The sequence below is a fragment of the Halichoerus grypus genome, chromosome 1 (genome assembly GCF_964656455.1).
Source record: "Halichoerus grypus chromosome 1, mHalGry1.hap1.1, whole genome shotgun sequence".
NCBI classification, from domain to species: Eukaryota; Metazoa; Chordata; class Mammalia; order Carnivora; family Phocidae; genus Halichoerus; species Halichoerus grypus.
Window position 1 is genome coordinate 198,877,134 of NC_135712.1, and position 24,102 is coordinate 198,901,235.

At 58.0% G+C, this 24,102-nt stretch overlaps 5 protein-coding genes across 26 annotated transcripts in view; 3 read left to right on the plus strand and 2 right to left on the minus strand.

Moving 5' to 3' along the window:
* Positions 1 to 3,804, plus strand: part of QRICH1 (glutamine rich 1) — a 52,314-nt gene extending 48,510 nt beyond the window's left edge. For all 13 annotated transcript variants that reach the window (XM_078078334.1, XM_036100619.2, XM_036100620.2 and 10 more), the window contains 4 exons: positions 271 to 379; positions 738 to 889; positions 1,414 to 1,504; positions 2,907 to 3,804. In XM_078078334.1, coding sequence (XP_077934460.1) covers positions 271 to 379; positions 738 to 889; positions 1,414 to 1,504; positions 2,907 to 3,099 — 545 coding nt within the window. In that variant the 3' untranslated portion in view covers positions 3,100 to 3,804. The remainder of the gene's footprint in view (positions 1 to 270; positions 380 to 737; positions 890 to 1,413; positions 1,505 to 2,906) is intronic.
* Positions 3,805 to 4,079: 275 nt separating this feature from the next.
* On the plus strand, positions 4,080 to 9,009 carry IMPDH2 (inosine monophosphate dehydrogenase 2). 2 transcript variants are annotated; one of them, XM_036100631.2, is made up of 15 exons: positions 4,080 to 4,291; positions 4,738 to 4,786; positions 5,008 to 5,109; positions 5,223 to 5,297; positions 5,624 to 5,830; positions 6,350 to 6,437; positions 6,511 to 6,710; positions 6,790 to 6,880; positions 6,980 to 7,075; positions 7,340 to 7,411; positions 8,056 to 8,199; positions 8,286 to 8,430; positions 8,529 to 8,672; positions 8,753 to 8,836; positions 8,931 to 9,009. In XM_036100631.2, exons 1-15 carry the CDS (start codon positions 4,194 to 4,196, stop codon positions 8,950 to 8,952), a joined length of 1,617 nt encoding a protein of 538 aa, XP_035956524.1. In that variant the 5' UTR covers positions 4,080 to 4,193; the 3' UTR covers positions 8,953 to 9,009. The 2 variants fall into 2 exon arrangements, with proteins under 2 accessions (XP_035956524.1, XP_035956525.1); XM_036100632.2 differs by lacking the exon at positions 7,340 to 7,411 and having other exon boundaries at positions 4,082 to 4,291.
* A 570-nt stretch (positions 9,010 to 9,579) lies between these two features.
* NDUFAF3 (NADH:ubiquinone oxidoreductase complex assembly factor 3) lies at positions 9,580 to 11,238 on the minus strand. Its single transcript, XM_036100640.2, has 5 exons — positions 10,646 to 11,238; positions 10,350 to 10,542; positions 10,127 to 10,193; positions 9,910 to 10,010; positions 9,580 to 9,830 (listed from the first exon to the last, which is right to left on the minus strand). The coding sequence occupies exons 1-5, from the start codon at positions 10,720 to 10,722 to the stop codon at positions 9,624 to 9,626; spliced, it is 645 nt and encodes a 214-aa protein (XP_035956533.1). The 5' UTR covers positions 10,723 to 11,238; the 3' UTR covers positions 9,580 to 9,623.
* Positions 11,239 to 11,366: 128 nt separating this feature from the next.
* DALRD3 (DALR anticodon binding domain containing 3) lies at positions 11,367 to 16,752 on the plus strand. 9 transcript variants are annotated; one of them, XM_078078398.1, is made up of 12 exons: positions 11,367 to 12,000; positions 12,324 to 13,877; positions 13,951 to 14,246; positions 14,426 to 14,624; positions 14,705 to 14,784; positions 14,869 to 14,997; positions 15,376 to 15,446; positions 15,564 to 15,625; positions 15,714 to 15,796; positions 15,879 to 16,061; positions 16,147 to 16,260; positions 16,364 to 16,752. In XM_078078398.1, the coding sequence occupies exons 2-12, from the start codon at positions 13,514 to 13,516 to the stop codon at positions 16,601 to 16,603; spliced, it is 1,821 nt and encodes a 606-aa protein (XP_077934524.1). In that variant the 5' UTR covers positions 11,367 to 12,000; positions 12,324 to 13,513; the 3' UTR covers positions 16,604 to 16,752. The 9 variants fall into 9 exon arrangements, 8 of the variants coding, with proteins under 8 accessions (XP_077934524.1, XP_077934545.1, XP_077934547.1 ...); XM_078078419.1 differs by having other exon boundaries at positions 11,370 to 12,000; positions 13,294 to 13,399; XM_078078409.1 differs by lacking the exon at positions 11,367 to 12,000 and having other exon boundaries at positions 12,273 to 13,877; positions 16,364 to 16,432; positions 16,519 to 16,752.
* Positions 16,288 to 24,052, minus strand: WDR6 (WD repeat domain 6). The gene is made up of 7 exons (XM_078078317.1): positions 23,797 to 24,052; positions 18,140 to 20,616; positions 17,948 to 18,031; positions 17,738 to 17,854; positions 17,521 to 17,639; positions 16,816 to 17,420; positions 16,288 to 16,683 (listed from the first exon to the last, which is right to left on the minus strand). Exons 1-6 carry the CDS (start codon positions 23,899 to 23,901, stop codon positions 16,960 to 16,962), a joined length of 3,363 nt encoding a protein of 1,120 aa, XP_077934443.1. The 5' UTR covers positions 23,902 to 24,052; the 3' UTR covers positions 16,288 to 16,683; positions 16,816 to 16,959.
* Between the last annotated feature and the right edge of the window lie 50 nt (positions 24,053 to 24,102).

The following is a 24,102-nucleotide window of genomic DNA, read 5'->3' on the forward strand; positions in this document are numbered from 1 at the left end:
AGTTAACATCAGGTAAGAGCAAGCATATAGAGCAGTGGTTCTCAGGAACTTGTTAGAAATGCACATTATCAGTTCCCACCCCGGAAACTTGGGCTGGGACCCAGCCATTTGTGTTTTAACAAGCTTCCAGATGATTCTGCCATTCCCTAGGGAGATTTTTCTGGTTAAACTTGTACTCTTTTGTGGTCCTTGGGCCTCCCACCTCCCATCCTGCACCTCTGAGGGCCCACCTGCCATCCTCTTGTTGTAGCAGTGCTCTATTCCTCCTAGGCTATGTCCTGCCCAGCCACGTGACTGAGGAGATGCTGTGGGAGTGCAAGCAGCTCGGGGCTCACTCCCCTTCCACCCTGCTGACCACCCTCATGTTCTTTAACACCAAGTAAGTGTTCTAGAAGCTCCATGTTTAGCCACTGCTGGCATCTGCCCAGTGAAGAGGGTGGAAACTATCCAGGTAGATACAGGAATTCCTTTGACACATATTTGAGAGCCTTTGGGCTACTAAAAGCCTTCAGCCCCACTTGGCTACATTTGTGTGGTGACCAGTGAGGCATACAGCCTTGCCAGACCCCTGCCATCCGTCTTGATTTGGTTCCTCCACTAGACAGTGTTTTTGGGTATGGGCCTGCCCACATCCTGGGAGTATGCACAGCGGCTCCTCTGAGGCACTGATGGCAGAGGGTAAGTCATAGTCTCCTCCTGGCACCCCTCCCTTTGCCTTGCTTTCACTTGTGGTGCAGATACTTCCTGTTGAAGACAGTGGACCAGCACATGAAGCTGGCCTTCTCCAAGGTTTTGCGACAGACAAAGAAGAACCCCTCTAATCCTAAGGATAAAAGCACGAGTATTCGATACCTGAAGGCTCTTGGGATACACCAGACTGGCCAGAAAGGTAGGGGCTGCAGAAACAGGTGCAACTTGTCCTGCCCTGCCCTTGTGCCTGGGGGGTTAGTGTTGAGTGTGAAGTTGAGTTGGGATTTGCTGGATAGGAATTCTCCATTCCCTTCTCCCCACCTAGAAACTTGAAACTCTTTTCAAAGCAGAGATGCCCCAGAAACGATTGCTGCTTTTTCCCTTCATGCCTCACACCCTTTCCTCTCCCAGTAAGTCTAGTTGGGATGGCTAGAGGCCTAAGGTTCCTTTTTTTTTTTTTTTTTTAAGATTTTATTTATTTATTTGACAGAGACACAGGGAGAGAGGGAACACAGGCAGGGGGAGTGGGAGAGGGAGAAGCAGACTCCCCACTGAGCAGGGAGCCCAATGTGGGGCTCGATCCCAGGACCCTGGGATCATGAGAAGAAGGCAGACGCTTAATGACTGAGCCACCCAGGCGCCCCCAAGCCCAAGGTTCCTAATCTGGTCCTGAGCTAAGGCAGTCTCATGCCATGTCCCTGGTGGTGGGGGTGTGTTTTATAGTTACAGATGACATGTATGCAGAACAGACGGAAAATCCAGAGAATCCACTGAGATGTCCCATCAAGCTCTACGATTTCTACCTCTTTAAATGGTGAGGAAGCTTTATGATGGCTGGGTGACTGTATGTGTGCATGAGTGCACTGTACCTGTGTATAAGGCATTCTTTAGTCCCAAACAGAGTAAAAACACATTTCCAAAAAGCTAAATATAGAAGCAGCCTGACTGGTTTCCCCAAAGCATGTGAAATGACTAGCATTGTGATTTTATATGGTCTCCTGTCTTGGAGAGGGGAATGGGGGAGATGGAGGAAAGTATATAAAGGCGGCCTCCGTCATGTAGCATCTTCCTGGCCTTGACGTTTGTCACTAGCAACATTAATCTAGGGGGGATTTCTTTCCTTGGCTTTTCCTCTCTTGCCCTTGCAGTTTGGCATGTCATCTTTACTGCAGTGCCAGAATCCTCTATGTTATAGGTCTTATGTTACTTAGATTAAAACCTTCGGTGGTTTCCATTTATTGTATAGAGAAAGAGTAATCCTAATCTTGCCAACAAGGCCTTACGTATACTCCCCCTTGCTAATCTCACGTCCTTGTACCTTTTGGCTCTCTAGCCACTGGCTCCTCTCCACTCCAGAGCATCATGATCTCCCTACCTCCAGGCCTCAGTTTAGGAATTTTCCTTGTTGGGCAAGCCTCCCCTCCCCGCCCCCATATTTGGCTAGTTGGCTCCTATCCATCCCTCTTCTCAAAACAGCTTGATCAGAAGCATTTCCAGATTCCCTACCTCTTCTTTTGGGCTGTTTCCTCTGTAGCACTTACCACTGATTGTTATTTATGTAACTGTTTAATTGTTGACTGTCTCTTATCTGTAAGCTCCATAAGGTAGGGAGTCTTGGATCCTGCTCATTTCTTGAACACCAGCCCGTAGTGCAGGCCTGGCACACAGTAGCCCTTTGATAAATCTTGAGTGGATGGGCGAATATAACTGTTAGAAGTGGCATGTGCTAAGTACAGCACAACATTGAGGGGGGTGGAGGATGAGCCCAGGTAAGGGTCCCAGCATCACAGCCAGGCTGGGAAGGCAGAGTCCCTTATGTAAAATTTAGGAATTCAGTGGATTGGGTAGAGGAAACAACATGAACAAAGACTTGGAGAGGACCTTGTAGGCGGTGCAGTTGGTTCCAAGTGGGATACGGTTGGACTCCAGTAGATGAACCCTGGCATTCCGAGGCAGGTGGTTAGAGGAATCAAAGCTGGCAGTATGTGAGGGAGAAGTGGAAGGGAGGCAGCCTATTACTGGCATTGGCAGTAGCCCCAAAGGAGGCCCTAGAGGTAATGTGTGTTGACTGCATGGAATTCAGTAGCTATGCCATCATACCTTTGAAGAGCTGCTGTCTTCCCACCTTTTGCATACAGCATCTGTCTGGAATATTCCAGGGTGGGAGGGTTGAGAATGTTGTGGTTTTACCCAGCTTTTACTGATATATTTTTCAGCCCCCAGAGTGTGAAAGGCCGGAATGACACGTTTTATCTGACGCCTGAGCCAGTGGTGGCCCCCAATAGCCCAATCTGGTACTCGGTCCAGCCTATCAGCAGAGAGCAAATGGGACAGATGCTGACTCGGATCCTGGTGATACGAGAAATTCAGGAGGCCATTGCAGTGGCCAACGCAAGCACCATGCACTGAGATCCCTAAGCCATGGTGCAAGGGAGATGATCCAGGAAAAAAAAATGGACAGACTTTCACACTAAAGAAGAGGCCTCCATTTTTTTTCTTTTCTTTTTTTTTTTTTTAATTGGTGTAGTTATGAAGCCTTTCAGACTGCTTCTGTTTAAAATGTAAAAGGAAACTTTGCCTCCTGTGCGTCACCGTAAATCTGCTGCAGCAGATTCCTCAGCCCATGGGGGCTCTGGGTTTCCTGAAAGCCAGATGTCCTAGAAAGTTGCTGGCTGGCTTTTTCTTTTTTGTCTGGGGCCTGGGGAAAGGGCTCGGACTGTTAGGAGAAATGTGGCCCCTTCCCTTACTCCAGAAAGATGGAATTAGTGACGGACCCTCCAGGGAATCTCCCCAGCTGGCTTCCACTCTGGCAGACGTCGCTGACCACAGGGGAGCCATGGTCTTTTCTTTCTTCATGCTCAGACATAAACTTAGCATCTTAATGGAAGGAAAATGAGGGGAACTTCAATTATGATTTATTAAAGACAATTTCTATTACACCCTCCTTTATGACAAGTGACATTTTAGATGTTAAAGTAAAAACTTTACCATGCCTTTTTTTTTTTTTTTTTTTTGGCCTAACATTGAGGCCTTAAACCTGAGGCTCCTGTGCCTGATGGAATTCTTGTAACATACACTTGTGTATCATATAAAGATACCACTCTGTTTCTCTTATGTATTCTTAATCTAGTTGTTTATTAAGAATGACAAGCACGTCTTTTCAACATGCTAGTGAACATCGCCTCTTTATTTGGGAGGAGCCCAGCGGGCCATCGGAAGCAAAACCTTGCCTGCTGGTTGAACGGGTCACGGTCCTGCGGGAGGGGGCAGCCTCGGGAACGCCCAACTTTGTGGCTGCACGCCTAGGGCGTGCTCCGCGCATGCGCTCCCTCGATAGCCCCGCCCGGGAGGCGCACGGGCTCCGCCTGTTCGTACTGCGTCCTGACGTCAGTGACGCGCAGGGCGCAATGACGATATCGGCGGGTTTATATTGGCGCGGCCCAGACGGCTGAGGCCTCTGCGGCGCGGTCTTCGGACACACGCGGTTTTGCCCGGCGGTGGCCATGGCCGACTACCTGATTAGCGGGGGCACGTCCTACGTGCCAGACGACGGGCTCACAGCACAGCAGCTGTTCAACTGCGGGGACGGCCTCACCTACAAGTGCGGGCCTAGCGGGCTCACCTGGGCGAGGAGAGGGGCGGCGCGCTGGACTGGGGGGCCGGGCGGGGTTTTCCACAGAGCCCGCTTGGACCCGGGCATGGGAGACAGGTTCCGGAGAATTCCCCACCCATCTCTGGGGCTCCGTTTGATAGATCTGAAGTGGGGCGGGATGGAGGAGGCATCTTGGCAGTGCTTGAGATTTCAGGCTAGAAGCTTCATTCTCTCGGCACATGGAGTTGTCAGGGTGCCAGGGTCGCTGATGACAGCTAGGTGGCAGAAAAGGTCCCGTCTCCATCTCCACCTTGTGATTTGTCTGCCCTGCCTGTGACAAGGGCTAGGTCAGTGCCCTCTAAGGCCCAGATGCCTTATGACATGATCTATGGGGATGGAATCCCGGGCCGCCCTAAGCCTGAGACTTACTCCCAATTCGCTCCCCTCCCCCGTAGTGACTTTCTCATTCTCCCTGGGTACATCGACTTCACTGCAGACCAGGTGGTGAGTATGGCCAGAAATTGGGTCCTGAGCATCAAGGTTGGGTAAGGTACTTCTCTTCCCTGGTCTCTCGGCTACCACAGCAGATTGGGCTTGGGGGTGGATTCTATGGAATAGTCTGATTGGCATGCAGGTCATACAGGGCACCTGTTTTATGGGGGACCTGGCACCACCCTGAGGCTTTTATGAGGTATTTGCCACATTATCGGGCCGTATTTCCTCAGGACCTGACTTCTGCTCTGACCAAAAAGATCACTCTGAAGACCCCACTGGTTTCCTCACCCATGGACACAGTCACAGAGGCTGGCATGGCCATAGCAATGGCGGTGAGCATCATGGGGTGTAAGGACAAAAGGAGGGGCCTCACACTCTTCCCCAAAGACATACATAGTCATGCTGCTCTTTGTCACTTTTTCACGATCTTCTGTTTATCATGCAGCTTACAGGTGGTATTGGCTTCATCCACCACAACTGTACACCTGAGTTCCAAGCCAACGAAGTTCGGAAAGTGAAGGTCAGAAGGGCAAGGATCGTGGTCAAGAGCTCCTGGGAATTGCACTGAGGTGGAGTGGGGTGGAAGTGGGGGATTTGTTTTCCTAATTTAGGATCCTTTTTCCCCCACTTTGGGGTTCAGTTCCTGAGAAGAGCATGAGACCCTGTGTCCTAAGGCAAGAGAAGAGGACCAGGTGGATAGTACCTACAGCCCACCCATGTTTACTATCCCTGGGTTTGAATTGTGATTTGGTCCTATGGTACTGCCAGGGGGGGAGTTGGCGTAGACCCCAGGCTTCAGACTGGTAAAGACGGTTCAGAAATGTTCTTTCTCACCATCCCTTCCAGAAATATGAGCAGGGATTCATTACGGACCCTGTGGTCCTCAGCCCCAAGGATCGAGTGCGGGATGTGTTTGAAGCCAAAGCCCGGCATGGATTCTGTGGTATCCCAATCACCGACACGGGCCGGATGGGGAGCCGCTTGGTGGGCATCATTTCTTCAAGGGACATAGATTTTCTCAAGGAGGAGGAACACGACCGGTTTTTGGAAGAGGTGGGTGCTACTGACAAAGCAAAGCCAAGCTCTGGCGGCCAAGGCTTAAGACGAGGTTTCTACTGCCTGAATGGCATCTCTGGGGGCTTCTGCTGTCCAGGAAAGATGAATGCCCAGCCAAGTCTCTGACCCCTTCATGGGGTTCCTGCATCTCTTCCCCACCAGATGCTCTCATTCTGCCCAAGTGTTTGCCAGCATGCATGCTGTGTTGCCACTCCCAAGGTGGGGGCAGTGCTCAAGGACCAACCGCAGCCTCCTCTTCCAACTCTCGTCATTGCTCTGGCGGGGCCCTTCTTTCTCCGCTATGTAACAGCATGTTCTGTGTACCACATTGTTCTTTCTACTCAATTCTCACCCGTGCCACTGTATTGCTGCACTGGCTGTTGGGTTCACTTGAGGAGGGTGGTTTGGGTGCAGGTGTGTGATCAGGGTGGTCTGTGGAACCTCACCCCCGAGTTAGGTCAGGGTGTGTTGGAGGTCTGGTCTCTGGGCCCTTCTCACAGCTCCCCTCACTGCTAGATCATGACGAAGAGGGAAGACTTGGTGGTAGCCCCTGCAGGCATCACACTGAAGGAAGCAAATGAAATTCTGCAGCGCAGCAAGAAGGGTGAGTTCTAGAGGTGGAAGGGTTCTGGAACCAAAGATCAGAGTTCTGATTTATGTACCTTCCCTACCCCCAGGAAAGTTACCCATTGTAAATGAAGATGATGAGCTGGTAGCCATCATTGCCCGGACAGACCTGAAGAAGAACCGGGATTACCCACTGGCCTCCAAAGACGCCAAGAAGCAGCTGCTGTGTGGAGCAGCCATTGGCACTCATGAAGATGACAAGTATCGGCTGGATTTGCTAGCCCAGGCTGGAGTGGACGTAGTGGTTTTGGTGAGATCTTGCACAGGCAGGGTGGGGTGGTAGGGACAGCTGTCATACCAGTCTCACTGGGACTTTCTCCCGGTCCCAGGACTCTTCCCAAGGAAACTCCATCTTCCAGATCAACATGATCAAGTACATCAAGGAGAAATATCCCTCCCTCCAAGTTATTGGAGGCAATGGTGAGGCAAGACTGGGCACCAAAGGACGTGGGGAAGAGGTAGAGGAGCTAGGCTCCCACTCAGATCGTCACCCAAGCCTTTCCCTGTCCTTCACTGCAGTGGTCACAGCTGCTCAGGCCAAGAACCTCATTGATGCTGGTGTAGATGCCCTGCGGGTGGGCATGGGCAGTGGCTCTATCTGCATCACCCAAGAAGGTAGGACATGCTTCGGTGGGGCCCTCAGGGACTCTGGCTTCAGCAGGGCCCTCAGCCCCTATGGCCTGGAGCCAAGCGCTCTTGTGGGAACTATACCGAGTCCTCCAATAGGGGCAGTCCCAGGGCCAAACAGACCCCTTGGATGGGTGACATGCTGGAAGACGAGCTTGTCATTCCTCACCTGCCACTACCCCCCTGCCTAGCCTGGCCTCCTTGCTCCTGCTCTGCACCCTCTCTAAACTCTGGTCTGTTTGTTTTATTTAGTGGCTCCCAAGATCCCTCCAGACATAAAGTCCCACAGCCCCAAATGCCCTTCTACTGTCAAGGGCTGCTATAGTAAGTCCAGCCCGGCCCACTGGCCCGGCCCAGCTGCCCACTGCCCGGCTGCTTGGTTGACTGTAGCTGTAGCTCCCGGGGTTTGTGGTGTTGATGGGTGGGCAGGGCAAATTGAATGACAGACCATGGTTTTAGGGGCTGCTGGAGAACACAGCTCCTTCCTCTTCCTGGGGTGCTTGTAGGGCAGGACCTCCTTCACATTGCCTACAGTAGGCACAGCTCAGGGACCAACAGGCGCACTCTACCTTCCACGTGACCACTCCCCTGATCTTGCCCGAGCTGCGAACCACGCTGGGAGGAAGGGGTGGGCCTCTGGGTACTAACTGCACGGTGACACCTACCCCCACTTGATACCAGGTGGGTGGGGCTCCCCCCCTCGGCTGCTGACTGCATGTGCCTGAGGCTGCCCTGGGCCGAGCACACGTGCACGCGCACATGCAGGGTTGAGTGGAGGCCATCACTGCTGTTTGAACTGTTGCAGACAGACAGGGCAGTAGCCCTTCCAGACACGACTCTTTCTCAGGCAGGCTGCAGTCCTGGTGCAGGTGTAGCGGAGAGCTCCTGGGTGCTGAGTTACGGCCGCAGGGCCCCTTGCCTGTCCCCATGGATTCCACCCACCCATCTGTTCCTCCATTTCTCAATAGTGTTGGCCTGCGGGCGGCCACAAGCAACAGCGGTGTATAAGGTGTCAGAATATGCACGGCGCTTTGGTGTTCCTGTTATTGCTGATGGAGGAATCCAAAATGTGGGCCATATCGCCAAAGCCTTGGCCCTTGGGGCCTCCACAGGTGAGGCCCAACACCCAGGGAGTCTGGTGGGATGCCTTCCCCAGTGCCACTCAGCGTCTGCTCCCCTCACTCCCATTTGTCCACAGTCATGATGGGTTCCCTCCTGGCTGCTACCACTGAGGCCCCTGGCGAGTACTTCTTCTCCGATGGGATCCGGCTAAAGAAATACCGTGGCATGGGTTCTCTTGATGCCATGGACAAGCATCTCAGCAGCCAGAACCGATATTTCAGGTGGGACAGGAAGGTCAATTACCCTGTACTGACAGCCTTGTACTGATAGCCTCATCTGTGCTTTGACCTTGCCTATGTCGTCTTGCCTTTTCCTACAGTGAAGCTGATAAAATCAAGGTGGCCCAAGGGGTGTCTGGGGCTGTGCAGGACAAAGGGTCCATCCACAAATTTGTCCCCTACCTGATCGCTGGCATCCAGCACTCCTGCCAGGACATTGGTGCCAAGAGTTTGACCCAAGTCCGGTAAGCCAGGAGAGCTGGGACATGGGTGGAGGAGCTAGTTGAGGGCCAGGTACCCACATCTGACATTTGCCTCTCTTCAGAGCCATGATGTATTCTGGAGAACTCAAGTTTGAGAAGAGAACATCCTCAGCTCAGGTGGAAGGGGGTGTTCACAGCCTCCACTCGTAAGTGACCAACCCTTTGGTACCCATCTACCCTTGGGGCAGAGGTTCCTCCTTTCTGCTGCCCCCACCTCAAAGCTGGTTGTTCTGCCTACAGGTATGAGAAGAGGCTTTTCTGAAAAGGGATACAGCATACCCCCTCAGTTTTTCAATAAAAGTTTGGGAAAAAAAAAAAAGTGATGTTTGATCTTTGAGGTTAACAGGCAGGTGTGGCGACCGCTATCACAGACGCACGCAAGCACAACACTCTCATTTGTAGGGAAAGCCTCAGACCCTGAGGTCTGGATATTCCTTGGATCGGGAAGGAGGTACTAATTCTACATTCAAAAAAGTCCCTCCTGAGGCAGCTCACAAGTTAGGTCAGGCCAGCTCTGGCTCACAAGGGTGCAGTCTCACATTGTGGCTGCTTAGGACAGGTCATGGAATAGTCCTCGGGGGCTTTGGACTGTCCCCCACAGGGCCTCCTGCTTGGCCACATGGGACCAGGTTGAGAGCCACATACACATTCTCTAACTTGAATCTCCAAGGGACCTTGAGAAAGCAGAGGGTCCCCTCAAATCTGCATTGTGAGCAAGTACAAAGATCTGCATTTTGGGACAGGTGCCTATACTGCCCCCAGCCTCTGAGAAGCTATGTAGTCTAAATAAAAAGGGGATCCTCTGGTTTCACACAACCCCCCCCCCCCGCCCCGAGCCCACTGAGCCAGCAGCTCTTCCTTGCTAGCAACACAACTAGTACAAAATGGGAAAGGTGGATTAAATTATTAATTTGCTGGCAAGAAAGACAAGTGTTACAGTGCCAAAGGCGAAGGGCTAATGAAAGCGCTGGAAACCCCTGCACTCCGGGAAGTGCCAGCGCCTTCCTGGACAGGTGAGGTCAGTTCCTGGTGGTTCCTTCTGCAGCTTGTGAGCACAGTCCCTCCGGGTGGAGGGATAAGAGCAGCTCCTGTTACTCGGCCTTCATGACACAGGAAGTTGAAAGTGGCACAGGCATTGGGCTGCAAAGAGAGAGCCTGCATCAGCGTGACGAGGGCTAGGCCTGGGCCCTGCTCCGCGCTCCCGACGCGCAGGGCTTACCGTGTCCTGCACTTCCACGGCGATGCCCCGCTGCCGCAGGGCTTGCAGCACCTGGGGCTGCAGCCGTTCAGTCCGGGCTCCGGTGCCCACCACCACAATCTCTAGGGAAAGACGGCCAGGGCTAGCCTGCGGCAGGCGGGTCTGTGGGGAGGCTGGGGCGGGGTGGCTTTTGGCTTTCTAGGCCTGGAAGCACCTCAGCCCTCCCCTTCTCCAGTACCTATCTGGGGCTCCAGCAACCAGAAGAGGGAGAAGCTTTCTTCGGTGATGTCCCGGTGAGTTCCTACCTGTGTTGGGAGGAGGCAGGTTAAACAAGTTCGCGCAGCTTTCCCCACAGAGCCCTTACCTGCGCCACAAAGGGGCAACGGAGAAGCCCAAGTTGGCCAGGGACAGAATCAGGGGGCAGGCCTGGGACTCTGGCCCTCCGCTGCCTCACTGCTCACGTTCCACTGCACCACGGACTGCGGGAGCAGCGCGCAGGGCCCAAGCACGCGATTTCCGTTGACCGTGAAGCCGCGGCTGCTGTAGCTGTCGATATACATGGACTGCGGGGACTCGCGCTGCAGCAGGGAGATGCGCGTCCGCTGGTACAGCTCGTCGTCCGCCGGCGTGAGCCGATGCCCTCGCCGTGGGGCCCTGCGGAGGGGTGTCCTCAGGCTCTAGGGGGTCAGGAGGAGCCGGGCCGGGATCGCCGGCCGTGGCGGGGCGGGAGAATCAGGGACGCTGGGCCCGGGCTCACCTCAGCAGCTCGGCAGGAGAACAGCGTAGCACTGCCCGCGCTCGGCACAGGCCGGGAAGCACGAACGCGGCGACCATGTCGGACCGGCAAGCAGGGAGGCCGGCGCTGGGTCAGCGGGGTCGTGGCGGAGCCCACCGCAGCGCGCCGACAGCGCCCCCTGCGTCCCGGAGGGCACGGCGCAGGTCGGCCGCCCCAGCGCGGGAGTTTGAGGGAGCCGGCCGATGCCAATTGTCCCAGGAGGACCCGTCCCCCGGCGCGGCTCCGGTGTCTGCACCTGCCACCCGCCCCGCCCCGGGCCTCCGCAGACCGTCCTGGGGGAGCCAGACACCTGGTGGCGTGGCCGGCCTCAGAGCGCTGCCTGGGCCCCCGCCGCAGCCTGGTCCCCGGCTCTCAGCCATTACGTAGGGCTCCCGGGGCCTGGGGCGGGGCGGCCGCACACCTGGTCGAGTCCCGCACACCTGGCTAGGGCGTGGGGCCAGCCTCCAAGCCCCTAATCCCAGGCTTTGGGGCGTCGGGTTCCCAGGGCGGGGCGGCCGGCTCAAGTTTCCCTCGCTCTCCCGCGAATCACGCCCCTCCCCAACCGTCACCCGCGCGACCGTTGGCGTCGCCGCCGCGCGTCTCCCAGGGCGTGGCTGCGCGTGGATTGGCTCCTCGGGAGCGCGAGGGGGCGTGGCTGATTGGTTTCTCCTTAAAATGGCTCCGAGTCTGCGGCCGGAGCAAGCGGAAGGGGACGCCGTGGTAGGGCGATTGTAGCTGTCCGGGTGGGATCGACCGGGCCGAACGGGACCAGATATTGAACTAGACAGCGGCTGGAGCATCGCCCTGTCGTCGCTCACTCTGCTCGCGGCCCGAGAATTCCCCGACCCCCCGTCTTGAGCCGAATCAGAGGGCCTACTGGCGCGAGAGTCGCTGGCGCCCGCGCGGGTTTCGGGCATCTCCGCGCCCCCACGGTGTCGTGGCCTCAAGGGAACGTTGACGCGTCTGCTACCCACGGGGCCGGGCGGGAGGGAGGTTCGGCACAGCGGGGGACGTTCGCAATGGATTCCCGGGGGTCCCGTCGCCGCCATTGCCTCCCCCCGCCCCCCCCCAGCGCTCCGGGCGCGGGCAGAGTCACGGGACAAAGGGCTCCGGGTGCGGGGGTGTCCCCGAGGCTGGTGCGCGGGTTTACTTCCTCTCCGGCCCGACGGGCGAGCTCCTCTTTTGGCCGATCCCGAAGCCCGCCCCGCCACCGTCACCGCACCGGTGGCCTGGTTTCATGGGACCAACAGGAGTAATCCTACCCTGCGGATCTAATCCGGATCGGGACCGGTCCTAAGGGAGGCCCTTACCAATCTTCCTATTGTTTTGGGGCCCAGGTGAGCGCCTCGTTCCCACTACACTCGGCTTTACCGCCCACTTCTAGGTCCGTCTTCTGGTACTGGGAATGGGGGGTCCTGATCTGGCCCCAGGGCAAGGGACCACCACCCTCCCGGGGTTAGTCCCCCCCTCCCCCGCCCACGGCTGGACAGCGGGCAACGGAATCCCAAAAGCAGCTGTTGTCTCCAGAGCATTCCAGCTGCGCTTGGATTTCGTTCCCTGCTCTCCTGCCAGAGCAGCGTCCTGGCCTAGATGGGGTGGGCCAACCCCTGACCCCAGACATACTTTATTTGGGTCTCTCTGGTCTCCGCCCCTGTCTCAGGTGCGCCCTCAGGCTGGAGATGGTGGGCGTAGACGTCGGAGAGCCAGGGTTGTGGTCATCTCTTGAACCTGGAGTAGCACTGACAAGGGAGGTTGGTCCCAGGGCCTTTGGACAGGGCTGCAATGGCGGTGAGTCCCACAGGGCAGGGCCACCCCAGCCCGCAGCTCGCTATAGATAGCCTTTCACTTCCTGGGGAAAACCCACCCCAACCGTCTTCATGTACCGAGAGTAGCTGAAGTCCCCGGCTTGGCCTCCAGCCTCCAGCCTGTTAGCAGCTGTCCCTGGGTCATGCGACTGCGGAATGGAAAGCGCTTTGGAATGACACGATCACTCCCGTTGAGTGGGCACCCAAGAAGCCATCGGGAATGTCGTGTCCGCCCAGTGCTCTTTCGGCGATCCCAGCAGGGCCTTGCAGCCCTGGCCCAGAAAGGGGTCTTGCCAAACTTCCTGCCCCTAGGATCCCCTCCTTTCTGAACTCTGGGCACTCTCACTGCTCCAGAGCAGTAATTATGGGTTTCCTGCACTCTGTGCTGTGTCAGGTTCAATCTCCATTAAAGAAAATAGAGAAAAGGGGGATTTAAGTTACACTGAAATGAAAACATTCCGGAGTCCTCTTGGGACAGAGGAAAGCGCTCTCTGTAGTTGAGTGGGATGCTCCCAACTGAGAGCAGTCCTTTAGCTGGGTCTTCTCATGGTCACACTGTTTATTTTGCCTACAGTGGTTCGTTGCCTAAACCAGAAGGCCAGAGTATCCCTGATAATGTACACAAGGTTAAAAGCATTAAAAACTGGTAATTCTGGAAAGTATCATGATGGTTCTAATTCCTCAAAAATCAAGAAAAGAAATTCTACCAGAGTACGCATTTATCGGGAGTAAAGACCCAAATAGCAAAGGACGAATGGGCTGTAAATAACCTGAAGCCGCAGAACACAGATTCTTTCAAAAAATGAGATTTTTTTTTTTTTTTAGGAGGTCCTGAAAATGGTTAGCTGCCCTATTCCGCTGACAATTCATTTGGAACTTTTGACGTTTGATCAAGTGTCAAATGTGGGGAATGAAACGTTATCACAAATAGGTAAGATTTCGATGAAACAGTCGGGTCTGGGCCCCACCCGGTAGCGAGGATCCTTTCCCTGGTTGCTAATGCCGGTGACGACGACGGAACTCTAGGCCGAAGGCGGACCTCGCGATGCCGGGGCCGGACAGGGCAGGCGGGCCACGCGGAGGGAGTGCTGGGACCGAAGGTCGAAAGCGGCCGCCACGGTTCCCTCTGGCGCACCTGTCCGCTCAGGGACCGCCACCGGATACGCGCCCGGGCCAGTCGGCCCTCCCGGAAGCTCGACCTCTTGACGTTTTGCTTCCGGTTCCACTGGCTCCTTCCGGTCGCCATGGCGACGGGGCGCTTGGGGGTCGGGGAGACCCTAGGGGCCCTCAACACGGCCCTGGGGCCTGGCGACCCCGTGTGGTTCAAGGAGACGCGCGCCCGCCACCTGCGCGCCCGAGACTTCCTGGCGCCGCGGCCCGCGCTGCAAGCGCGCTTCGGGGACGGACAGGTGGGCGCCAGCCGGGCCGGGATGTGCGGCCAGGGGCAGCGCCACAGCCCGCTCACCGCCCTTCCTCCCGCAGGTGCCCGAGCGTGTGGTCCGTGCGGTCGCCGGCCTGCAAGGCCCCGGCGTGGCCCCGGTGCTGCGCTGCGCGCCGACGCCCGCGGGTCTGGCACTCCAGCTGCAGCGGCCCGCCGTCTTCGAGCGCGTGCTCGGCGCCGTGGCCGCCTATGTCGCGCCCGCCGCGCCCGCCGCGCCCGGCCCGCGCGTCCTCCTGCACTGCCCAGCGCTGCGCGGCGCTCCAGGCGCGCTCCGCTTGAGCCAGCTGCGCGCCGTGCTCGTGGCCGATCATTTGGCGCGAGCTCTGCGCGCGCATGGGTGAGCGCGCCGCGGGGCCAGAAAGGCCGGGGTGGCGAGCTGGGCCTAGAGCCGCTGCGGGTGGGCAGGAGGGGGAGCTGCGGCGGGTGCTCGGGCTGAGACGGCCGCCCTCGCTTCCCAGGGCGAGTGTGCGGCTGGTGCCCGCCGTACGGGACCCGCACATGCCGACCTTCCTGCAGCAACTGCGCGTGGACTGGCCCGCTGCCTCCGAGAGAGCCGCCACCGAAGCCCTGAGGAGCCTCGCGCTTGCAGAGCTTAGCCCTGCCCGGGACGGGGGAGCCCTGCCCCCTGGCGTCCTGGGCACAGTGTGCCTGAAGGAAGTGATGCAAGAACGGGGACGCGCAGCTGGCTACGACCCCAACCTGGACAAGTGTCTGGGTAGGAGCTGGAGCCTCGCAGGGCCGGACAGAAGGTGGGGACCCTGCGCTCCTGGCTGGCCTCAACTGTGTTCTCCGCAGTGACTGAGGATCTGCTCTGCGCGCTGGCCGAGCTGCAGGAGGCTGTCCGCCACGGGCCTGGGGACGGCCCTCCAGGCCTGGTTAGTGACTGACCCCCCACCCCGTGGGCCTCTGGCAAGCCGGGGATCCTGTGTCCGCCTAGTGACCGTCCTCCTACCCTGTAGGCAGCGGCCCCGGATGCTGATGCGGGCGGCTGCATGGTCGTACACGTGGTGAGCTGTGAGGAGGAGTTCCAGCAACAGAAGTTGGACTTGCTTTGGTGGAAGCTGGACGAGCAGGCTCCGCTCACACAGGTAGGTTGGTGATGGTGGAGCGCCCCCTCCCCCCCCACCAACCGGAGGGCCCTTGAAAAGCCATCAAGGGGCACGGTAGCTGATGAGTCCATAGGTGACTCTGGACCTTGAGGGAGAGGTTAGGCTCGGTGAGCGGGCGCTTGCAGCAGGTGCAGCGGCCCGGGAGAGGGTGGGCTCTGGGGGCCCATCCCAGAGAACACTGAAGAGTAACAGCTTGGGGACGCTGGACTGTGCGCTGAGGGGTGGGCTTGAGACGGAGGCACAAAGCCTGGTGGCAAAAGGCTGGAGGAGTCCAGGCACCAGGTTTAGGTCCCTCCAGGGGTTTATTGCTGGAGGTGTGTCGCCCGCTGGGCTAAGCGCCTGCTCTCTCCCGGACAGAAGCACCTGGTCTGTGGCCCAGTGAAAGCAGCTGGTGCCCCCGGCGCCCTGACTGCCCCCGAGTACTACGAGTGAGTGAGGCTGGAAGGGAGGCCACCGAGTCAGGGTAGTTGAGGTGGGGGGGGGGGTCTCACCACCAACCCCCCCTCCCCCCCGCAGGCCCCCGGCTCACTCTTCTCCACACGCAGGCTCCGGCACGCCCAGGTGTGCAAGGCGTCGGCCCGGAAGCGCGGCAGGGAGCTGGCCCGAGGTGCGCCTGGGGGGCCGGGCTGCGCTCTGCGGTTGGGGCGGTCACCCGCTTCCCTGCGCGCCCGCACTGACCCGCTCAACCCCCGCAGACCCGGCCTGGATGGAGGTCGTCCGCGTTCTCTCTGTGGCGACTATCAAGTTCGAGATGCTCAGCACAGCCCCGCAGAGTCAGGTGAGCCCGGGAGCCCGACAGGTTCAGGGCTTGGGGAACAGGTTGGGTCGTGGCTGCAAATGTGCCCCCCCCGACCCCCCAGCTCCTCCTGGCCCTGGCCAGCGGCAGCATTTCCACAAAGGGCACCAAGAGCGGCACCTTCGTCATGTACAACTGTGCCCGTCTTGCCACGCTATTTGAGGGGTACAAGCACAGCACGGAACAAGGTCGGTACCCCACTTTTCCACCTGTGAGCAGTCTCAATTTCTCACTGCTACAGGACGAGGTGAGTGTCCTCCTGGGGAGCTGGGCACCTGCAGGAGGTTGGGACCGCCCCTCCCAGCGCCCTTCACCTCCCCCCGCCCCCGCAGGGTGAGTGGCTGCTGCTCTTCAACAGCGTGCTCCCCTTCCCAGACGTGCTGAGCCAGACTGCAGACCTGGCGTGCGCGACCCCGGGGCTCCACGCGACGGCGCGCACCGAGACGGTGAGGCAGAGAGGGCCGGACAGACACTGCGCGCTTGATGCTTTATTCTGGGCTGGGCACGAGATCAAAGAGACCAGCCAGTGACTCAAGTCTCTGTCTCTAGATGTGCAAGTTCCTGGTTCAGCTCAGCATGGATTTCAGCTCATACTATAACCGCGTACACATCCTAGGGGTAAGTACACAGCAAGGGGGGGGGGGGTGCTTGCAAGGGTGCAAGGGAAGCAAAGAAGAGACCAGCAGGCCCCTTCTCTCCTCCAGGAGCCTCGACCACACCTATTTGGTCAAATGTTTGCCCGTCTCCAGCTTCTGCGGGCCGTGCGTGAAGTGCTCCACGCTGGCCTAGCCACGCTGGGTCTCCCTCCACTGAACCACATCTAAGGCCACAGAGACCCCGACAGCTAGGAATGTTTACAAAGTCATGACCTGGAAAAAAGATACAAAGATGCTGTTAGAGACCTGGAATCAAAATAAATTGCTTCTGTTCCGTACAAAGCCGGGTCCTGTTGGTGGGTAGTGGGGCGTAGCCTGGGTCTGCCCGAACAGCACCTGCCTCACCTTCTGTTCCTGCTCTGAAGTCAGGAGCCCGCGGCTGCCACCTCCTCCTCAAGGCACACTGGGCATGGGCACAGACGGCCGCTGCTGTTCCACCCTGTCTGCGAGCAGGTCCCATGCCCAGCACGCCGGCCACCGCGGGACACCTTAATCATACCAGTTGTAAACCTCAAGCCCCTGGCCCCCAAGAGCACAGCGGTGGCCAAACTCAGGGCTTACAGGCCAGCAGTCCATGTCAGCCACGTCTGGGACATGGTACACGGTACTGTTCATGAAGGTGGGCTCACCATGCCCCAGACGCCAGAAGGTCAGCCGCTGGTCGATGGAGGCTGAGACCATGAGGCTTGGGCTTAGGATCTTGAGACCTGTCACATGGGCAGCATGCGCACAGGGGACGGAGTATTCCTCTAGCACACGCAACTGGGGCACCACCTCAGCACCCCCCATGGCCTCTTCCAGCTCCGGTGCCTCCACAGCCAGCACAAAGACATGGAGAGAGCCATCCTCACTGCCACTGGCCACGAGATGGCCCTCACGTGTGGGCAAGGTATGCAGGCTGTTGACACCACAGCTGTGAGCCTGGAGGGTCAGGCAGGGGGCGCCCAGCCCTGGAGGGAGAAGACGGTTGTCAGGGCCCAGCCCGCCACCCGGGTGAAGGTGAAGTGCGAGGCGGGGAGGGACGGCCCCGGCTGTCCGCTAGCTACTCACGGTAGGGAAGCCCAGCGTCTGCTGGAGGCTCCAGGGCAGCGGAGCCATGGTCCAGCACGGTAGTGAGATCCCAGAAGGCCAAGCTGCCGTCGGTGGCCGCGCTGCACAGGAACAGCCTCCTGGGGGCCGGGCAAGGGCAGCTGGGTCAGTGAGGGAGATGGGAAGCAACAGGAGCCCCCACCCGGCCCACGCGGGGCCCCCGGGCGGCCCCTCTCACCGCCGCTGGTTGGGTGCCTCATGGGTAAAGGAATGGACCTTGAGGACACACCGCTTGTGGTGGAAGGTTTCAGCCAGGAGCTGCAGCCGCCGCCCCGAGTCCTGCAAAAGGAAGAGCCTGGGGGGGGGGGGCGAGGGGGGGGCCAGCTCAGAACCCATTCTGGACAAACTTCCAGCCCTGGTGTCGGGGCCCAAGGCGCTCCGCTCTCACCGCACTGCTCCGTCACTGCAGGCTGCAGCCACTAGGGGGCCGAGGCCAGGCCGGTCGAGCTCACACACAGCCAGGGACATGTACCTGCAGACACGACACCGGCCAGCAGTCAGGGGAAGCCTGGGAGCAGCGGCAAGGGGCCAGCCCTGCGGGACGGCAGCCCACGCTCCCGCCTCGCGGTGCGCACATCACCTGGTCTCTGGGTCCACCTTGACCATCCGGTGCCGATTGCGCTGCCGGTCCCAGTACTCATCTAGCCGGTGGGACGAAAGGTGCATGACATGGCAAGCAAGGCGGCTTGGGGTGCTGGGGTCCGGGGTGACCATGATGCTGAAGCAGTGCATCTCGGCCCGGCCCCCCGCAGACACCACATGAGCGGTCAGGCCTGGCCGAGGATCCTGAGGGCCACCTGGGGTACCGATGCCCCACACGGCCAGGGCGCGCACGGAGGAGATATGATTACACACCGCTGTAAGTGCGTGGGCCGAGCCGGTGACGGTGGGGAGTGCCAGGACACAGACGGTCGTGTCCTCGCTGCACGTGATCACGATGTCGGTCAGGCCCGGCCCCTCGCTGCCGGGCTCCACGTGGTCGGGCTGCATGAAGCTGGGCACCTCAAATTCAGGCCCCAGAGTGATGGTACCCACACGCTTCACACAAGTGATCTCACGGCCATGCAGGCTCTCGCGGAGAATCACATGCGGCCGGGTGCAGCCACCCAGAGCCCGGTAGAGCATGACGTCCCCGTCCTTGAGGTAGGCGAAGGCCATAGCCGCCTCGGTATCGGAGAAGGCCCAGGAGCGGTGCCCTCCACCGCAGTTGACGATGTGCAGCTTTTCATGTGACCGGGGACTCCACACCACAAACTCGTTGGCATGGAAACCCAGGATGACCATACTCCCATCAGCCACCATGCGGAGCCCAGCCACCCAGTTCATGCCTCGACAGGACTTCTGCCTGAGGACCGGCTGCAGTTGGCCGCCTCGCACAAAGAGCTGATAGTAGGCGCCATCGCGCCCCGTGGTATACACGTAGCCACTGTGGCAGGTGACGGACGTCACACCCTGCTTCCCATGCAGAGAGGGGAGGGCGGACACAGGGCCCCACTCGGTAGAAGCAGTCTCAGCCCCCTCACTACTACTACCTGCTCCAAGAGCTCCAGCGATAGCCCCGGCCTTGCCCCCAACCCCGAGGTCCTTGAGCAGAGCTGGTCTGGAGGGAAACAGCAACACAGAGCCCCGGCGGTCCCCACACACCAGGAAGTCACCAGGGGGTAGGAAGGCACTGCACGTGTGCCATCTCTGCTTGCTGGGCGGCAGCAGGTAGCGGCAACGTTCCTTTACAAAGATGGCCTTACCAGAGGGCGCAGCTGAGATTTCCAGGCAAGCCACCACACCGCCAGGGCCCGATGCCAGCAACAGGAGTTCCTCGTAGCCACGCAGGGCCCAGCTCAGGCTATGCACTTTCCCACGGAACAGGGTCAAGTCCACGGCTGCAGTTGGAGTGTTGATGGGGACAACCTTGACACGACCCTCCCCATTGGCCATGGCACAAAGTCCGAAACCCTCAGGACCAGGGGCTGCCTCCAGGAGGCAGTAGGACTGAAAGCGCTTGTCCTCCAGCAGCTGCTCCCAGCACTTGACCTCAAGGTCATAGAGATACAGGGCCCCTGTATCAGTCACTGCCAGTAGTCGCCAGGAGCCAGCCAGCGTCACAGCCTTGAGGGTACCTGGCCTGCTGCGGGACTTGAAGCAGAGAGCTGAGACCCCTGAACCCGGGTACCCACGCCCTACCAGGTGCCACAGCCGGATGCCCGAGTCATCACCCCCGGTGACCACCCAGGCCTGCCTCTCATGGGCAGCTATAGCCCGGATCCCACGGCCCTGGTGGCCCCGAAAGGCCTGAAGGATCTCCCCTTCATGGCTCCATACCAAGCAGACACAGTCCTCTCCTGCACTGATAAGGTAATTCTCTAGGAGCTTGACCTGCCACACACGGGCGCTGTGCCCAAAGCAGTGCCCAATATTCTGCACCCGACCCCCAGGCACCCGCAGGTCACCCACCTTCCAGATGCGGACACTTCGGTCTTCTGAAGCTGTGGCCAACAAGCCCTTGCTTTCCAGGTACGACATGCTGAAGATGACCCCCACGTGCCCACTGACACGTCGGTCAGGGGCCACCGGCTTATTGTCTATTAAAGCGGCTGCAGGGTACCAGACAAGGAGCTGATTGGAAACTGCACCTGCCACTATGGTCAGCTCCTTCCAGGTATCTCCGATCAGACAGGCTGAGGAGAGGGTGCACCTGTCTGTGCAGGGCACCTCCTGCAGCATGCACCCTACCACAGGGTCGTACAGCACGACCGAGTTATGGCCCAGGGCCAAGGCCACGTTGCCCTCAAGCCAACGTGCATCCCAGATCCAGTCAGTCATGTTCCACAGGCCAGAGCGCCAGAGCTCCCGGAAGCGGCCCTGTCCCCAGCTAACTTTCACAATTCGGAGTCCCTTGCTCCCAAACACAGCCACCATAGCCTCCGAGTCAAGGTCTCCATTTGGTTCTGGTCGCACCCGAAATCCGTGGATAAGATAGTGGCCAAGCAGGTTCTGCACGCGCTTCATCATCCGCAGATGGCCACCAAAATCAAGGCTGTACACCAGGACATCTGGCCCCTCACCTAGGCAGAAGCAGAGAGCCACATCAGAACCTCACTCAATGGGGCGCCTGGGTGGCTCAGTCGGTAAAGCGTCTGCCTTCGGCTCAGGTCATGATCCCAGGGTCCTGGGATCGAGTCCCACATCAGGCTCCCTGCTCAGTAGGGAGTGTGCTTGTTCCTCTCTCTCTTTCTGCCCCTCCTCCCTCTGCTTGTGCTTTCTCTCTCTCAAATGAATAAAATAAAATAAAATCTTTAAAAAAAAAAAAAAAGAAGAAGAAGAAGAACGCTCACTCAACTCTGCCAAGCCATGAAGAGACGGGGGCAGGGAAAAATCGGGCATGGAGTATAGCCTGCGAATGCACTAGAACATGCAATCCTGCTGGCTCGAACCCTGGAAAATCCTTGGCCTCAGTGTCAGCTGGACTTTTCAGTGCTGACTTTCGGACGCCTGCCAGTCGCCCAACACTCAGTTCAACCTGGCTTCCTCAAACGCCGCCTCTTCCTCACCACACCTGACGGTTCCAATAGGAACCCTCGAAGCCCTTGTCCCAAAGCCCCAGCTGCATCTGCCTCTACACACAGTCTTCCCACTCTCCCTCCCCCAGAGAAGAGGCTGTCCCCAAAGGTGATCCTCCCACCTTGGGACCACAGCAGAACCCCTCTGGATTTCCAAGAGCTTTTTCCTTGCAGCTCAGATGTAACCGTGTTCAACACTGACGGGAAAAACCAGGACAGGCGGCCCCCACTTTGGCAGCCAAGACTCCCATGACCCTCAGCGACCTTCTGGCTGCCCTGCGGGCCCCTCTCACTCTATTAGCTCACCTTCAAGTTCTCTCAATGCTCCTCACTCCACTGATGGCTCCACTGACTGTTACCAGCTGGGTAACGGTCTACCCAGCCCCAGCCCCAAACCAGGAAGCTCACCGCTTATTCTGCTAAACTTCCCGCATCTTCTCATGTTCTCAGTCGCCAAGTTCCATGTGCTCATTTTCTAGAAATTTTTCAAATCCTTCCCACCACAGTGACTTTGGTCCAGGATATCTATCACCTGTTAACCTGAGATGACACTAACAGTCCCTCATGCTATTTTTAGACTGCAGTTTCAAGCTCAATAGACATGCGTTGAGCATCGATTATAAACCAGACAAGGAACTACATGCTGTAGTGAGTAAGACAAGCACAGACCCAGGCTCCTGGCCATCAGGCAGACACTAAACAGTATCACCCAAGTAACCTACATTGTCATAACTTTGTTAAGTTCCAGGTAAGAACTATAGAGATTGCTTTAATATAAAAAAGGGAAATCCAGTGATTTTCCCTCTAGAAGACATTTGGCAGTATCTGGAGACATTTCTAGTTGTCACACCTGGGAGTTATGCTAACTGGAATAGAAGCCAGGGATGCTGCTAAATGTCCTGCAAATCACAGCCCCTCACACAAAAAATGATCTGGGCCAAAACGTTAATAGTGCCAAGACTGAGAAACTCCGGTGTCATCTAAGCAACTTGGTGAGTGTCAGGGGAGGCCACCTTGAGAACGTAACATTTAGGCTGAGGAATCAACAAGCAGTGATAACCAGAGGAAGAGTAGGCATGGGGGAGATGGGTGACCCTTTCTTGGCAGATGGAATATCAAGTTTAATGGCCCTGAGGTGAGCAAGAACTCTAGGTTGTGTGGTTGGAACAGGAAACAAAGGGCTCAAAGGATGGGCTGCTGAGGGGGTCTGGGAGCCAAAGTTGCATGGCCTCGAATGATGGCAACAGGTAAAGAAACAGACAGATGCCACAAGTATGAAGTCAAAATCAACGAGAGGGGCTTGGGGACTGAGGAAGATGCTTGGGCTTGAGCACCTGAGTGGCTGTCGTTCTCCCTGCGCAGCTGGAGCACCCAGCAGGAGGATTTCCATTTGAAGGCACCTGTGCACTTGGGCCTGGAACTCACAAGCAAACAAGGCTGGAAAGTGAGATTGTAGGTGCAAATGGGTGGAATTTGAGAATTGTAGCAATATAAAAGTCACTTTGGAAGTCACAGGAGCAGGGGAATTCACTTGAAGAGCCTTCTAACCTGCATTTCCCAAGTCATTTCCCTGTTTAAAACCCTTCATGAGGGCTCTCTCTGACCATAAAGTCAGATCTAGGCATAAAATGGTCTGGCCTCAGCTCATTTCTCCAGCCTCTTCTCCCAGACCCCACCCCTGCTCAGCCTCACAGGAACTCTCTCTCCCCCAAAGTAACAAATTCTCAGTCTCAAGGCCTTTGGCATGCTTACCCTCTGCCAGAACTCACTGCTTCTCTTCTCCTAGCCCATTCTTGTGATTCTTTGGGTTTCTGCCTACCTATCCCCTCCTGCAGGAGCCTTAGGAGTCTAACCCGTGGTAGGAACCTTGGGCTCCCAGAGCCCCCACACCAGATCACAACTGGGCCACCCCTTCACACACACAAAACCACCCCCTAGGATAGGAAGCAGCTCACTCAAGGCTTGAACTCCAGTGCCCTGCCTCAGGGCCCTTAAAAAACAGCAGCACCACCATCAGTCACTAATGGCTTCCAGGTGAGCCTCGATGCTCTCCAGGGCTCTGCTGCTTCAGGTCCCAGGCTTTTGATGGCCTATGCTTCTCGACCTGCCCTTCCCCGAAGGGATATCAACACTGGATTTCCTGGATGCAACCACCTCAGAAGAGGCCTCAGCGTCTGCCTCCCCAAGCACTGGCCCGCTCAGAAAGGTCTCATCCCTGGTTTCCCGCCACCCCATCCTCGTCGTCCCCACCTACCATGGAGAAGCCTCACCCACCCCTGGGAGCCCACAGCCCCGCCTACCAGGCCCCTCCCCCGAGAGGCCACACCACAGACCGCCCCCCGGACCCGCCCACGTTGAGGGGGCTCCCCCCCGGCTCCCGGCAGGGGCCACACGCCGCTCTCCCTCCTTGCCCCGCATTCCAAGCCACTGCGTTTCCCCGCGGCCCCACCGCCCTTTCCACGTCAGCTGCAGATTGTAAAGGAACTCGATAGCCACATCGTTTTTTTGTCTCTGGGGCTCCTCCGGCCGGGCCTCCAGCCCGCCATCTCCTGGCTCCCGCCCACCTCGATCGGGCTTCATCCCGCCGCCTGTCCTCCTCTTTGGGGGCATCCCTTTGTTCTCATGGTCCCGCCCCATGCAAGCGCCCGGTTTCTTCGCTAGCGCGTGCCTCGAACCAAACCTCACCCGCCAACAGCCGATCCCCCACGCACTCCAGACCCGTGACCGGGAGGAGTATGAGCTCCGAGGTTGCCCGCGGCCAAACGTAGTCCTCGTGAGCGTCCATGTCGGTCCTCGAGCCGCTGCGGCTGCCTTGGCCAAGAACGGAGCTGAGCTCTCGCGAGACGAGCCTTCCTCGCGCGCAGCAGAGCCGGTCTGCGGCGGCCTTAGCAACAGGTAGAGGAGCCCAGGGTAGCCCGCTGCCAATGTCCAATCACGACCCTTCGCCCCACGAAATCCAGCTCGTCATTGGCGAGACCGTCCTCGC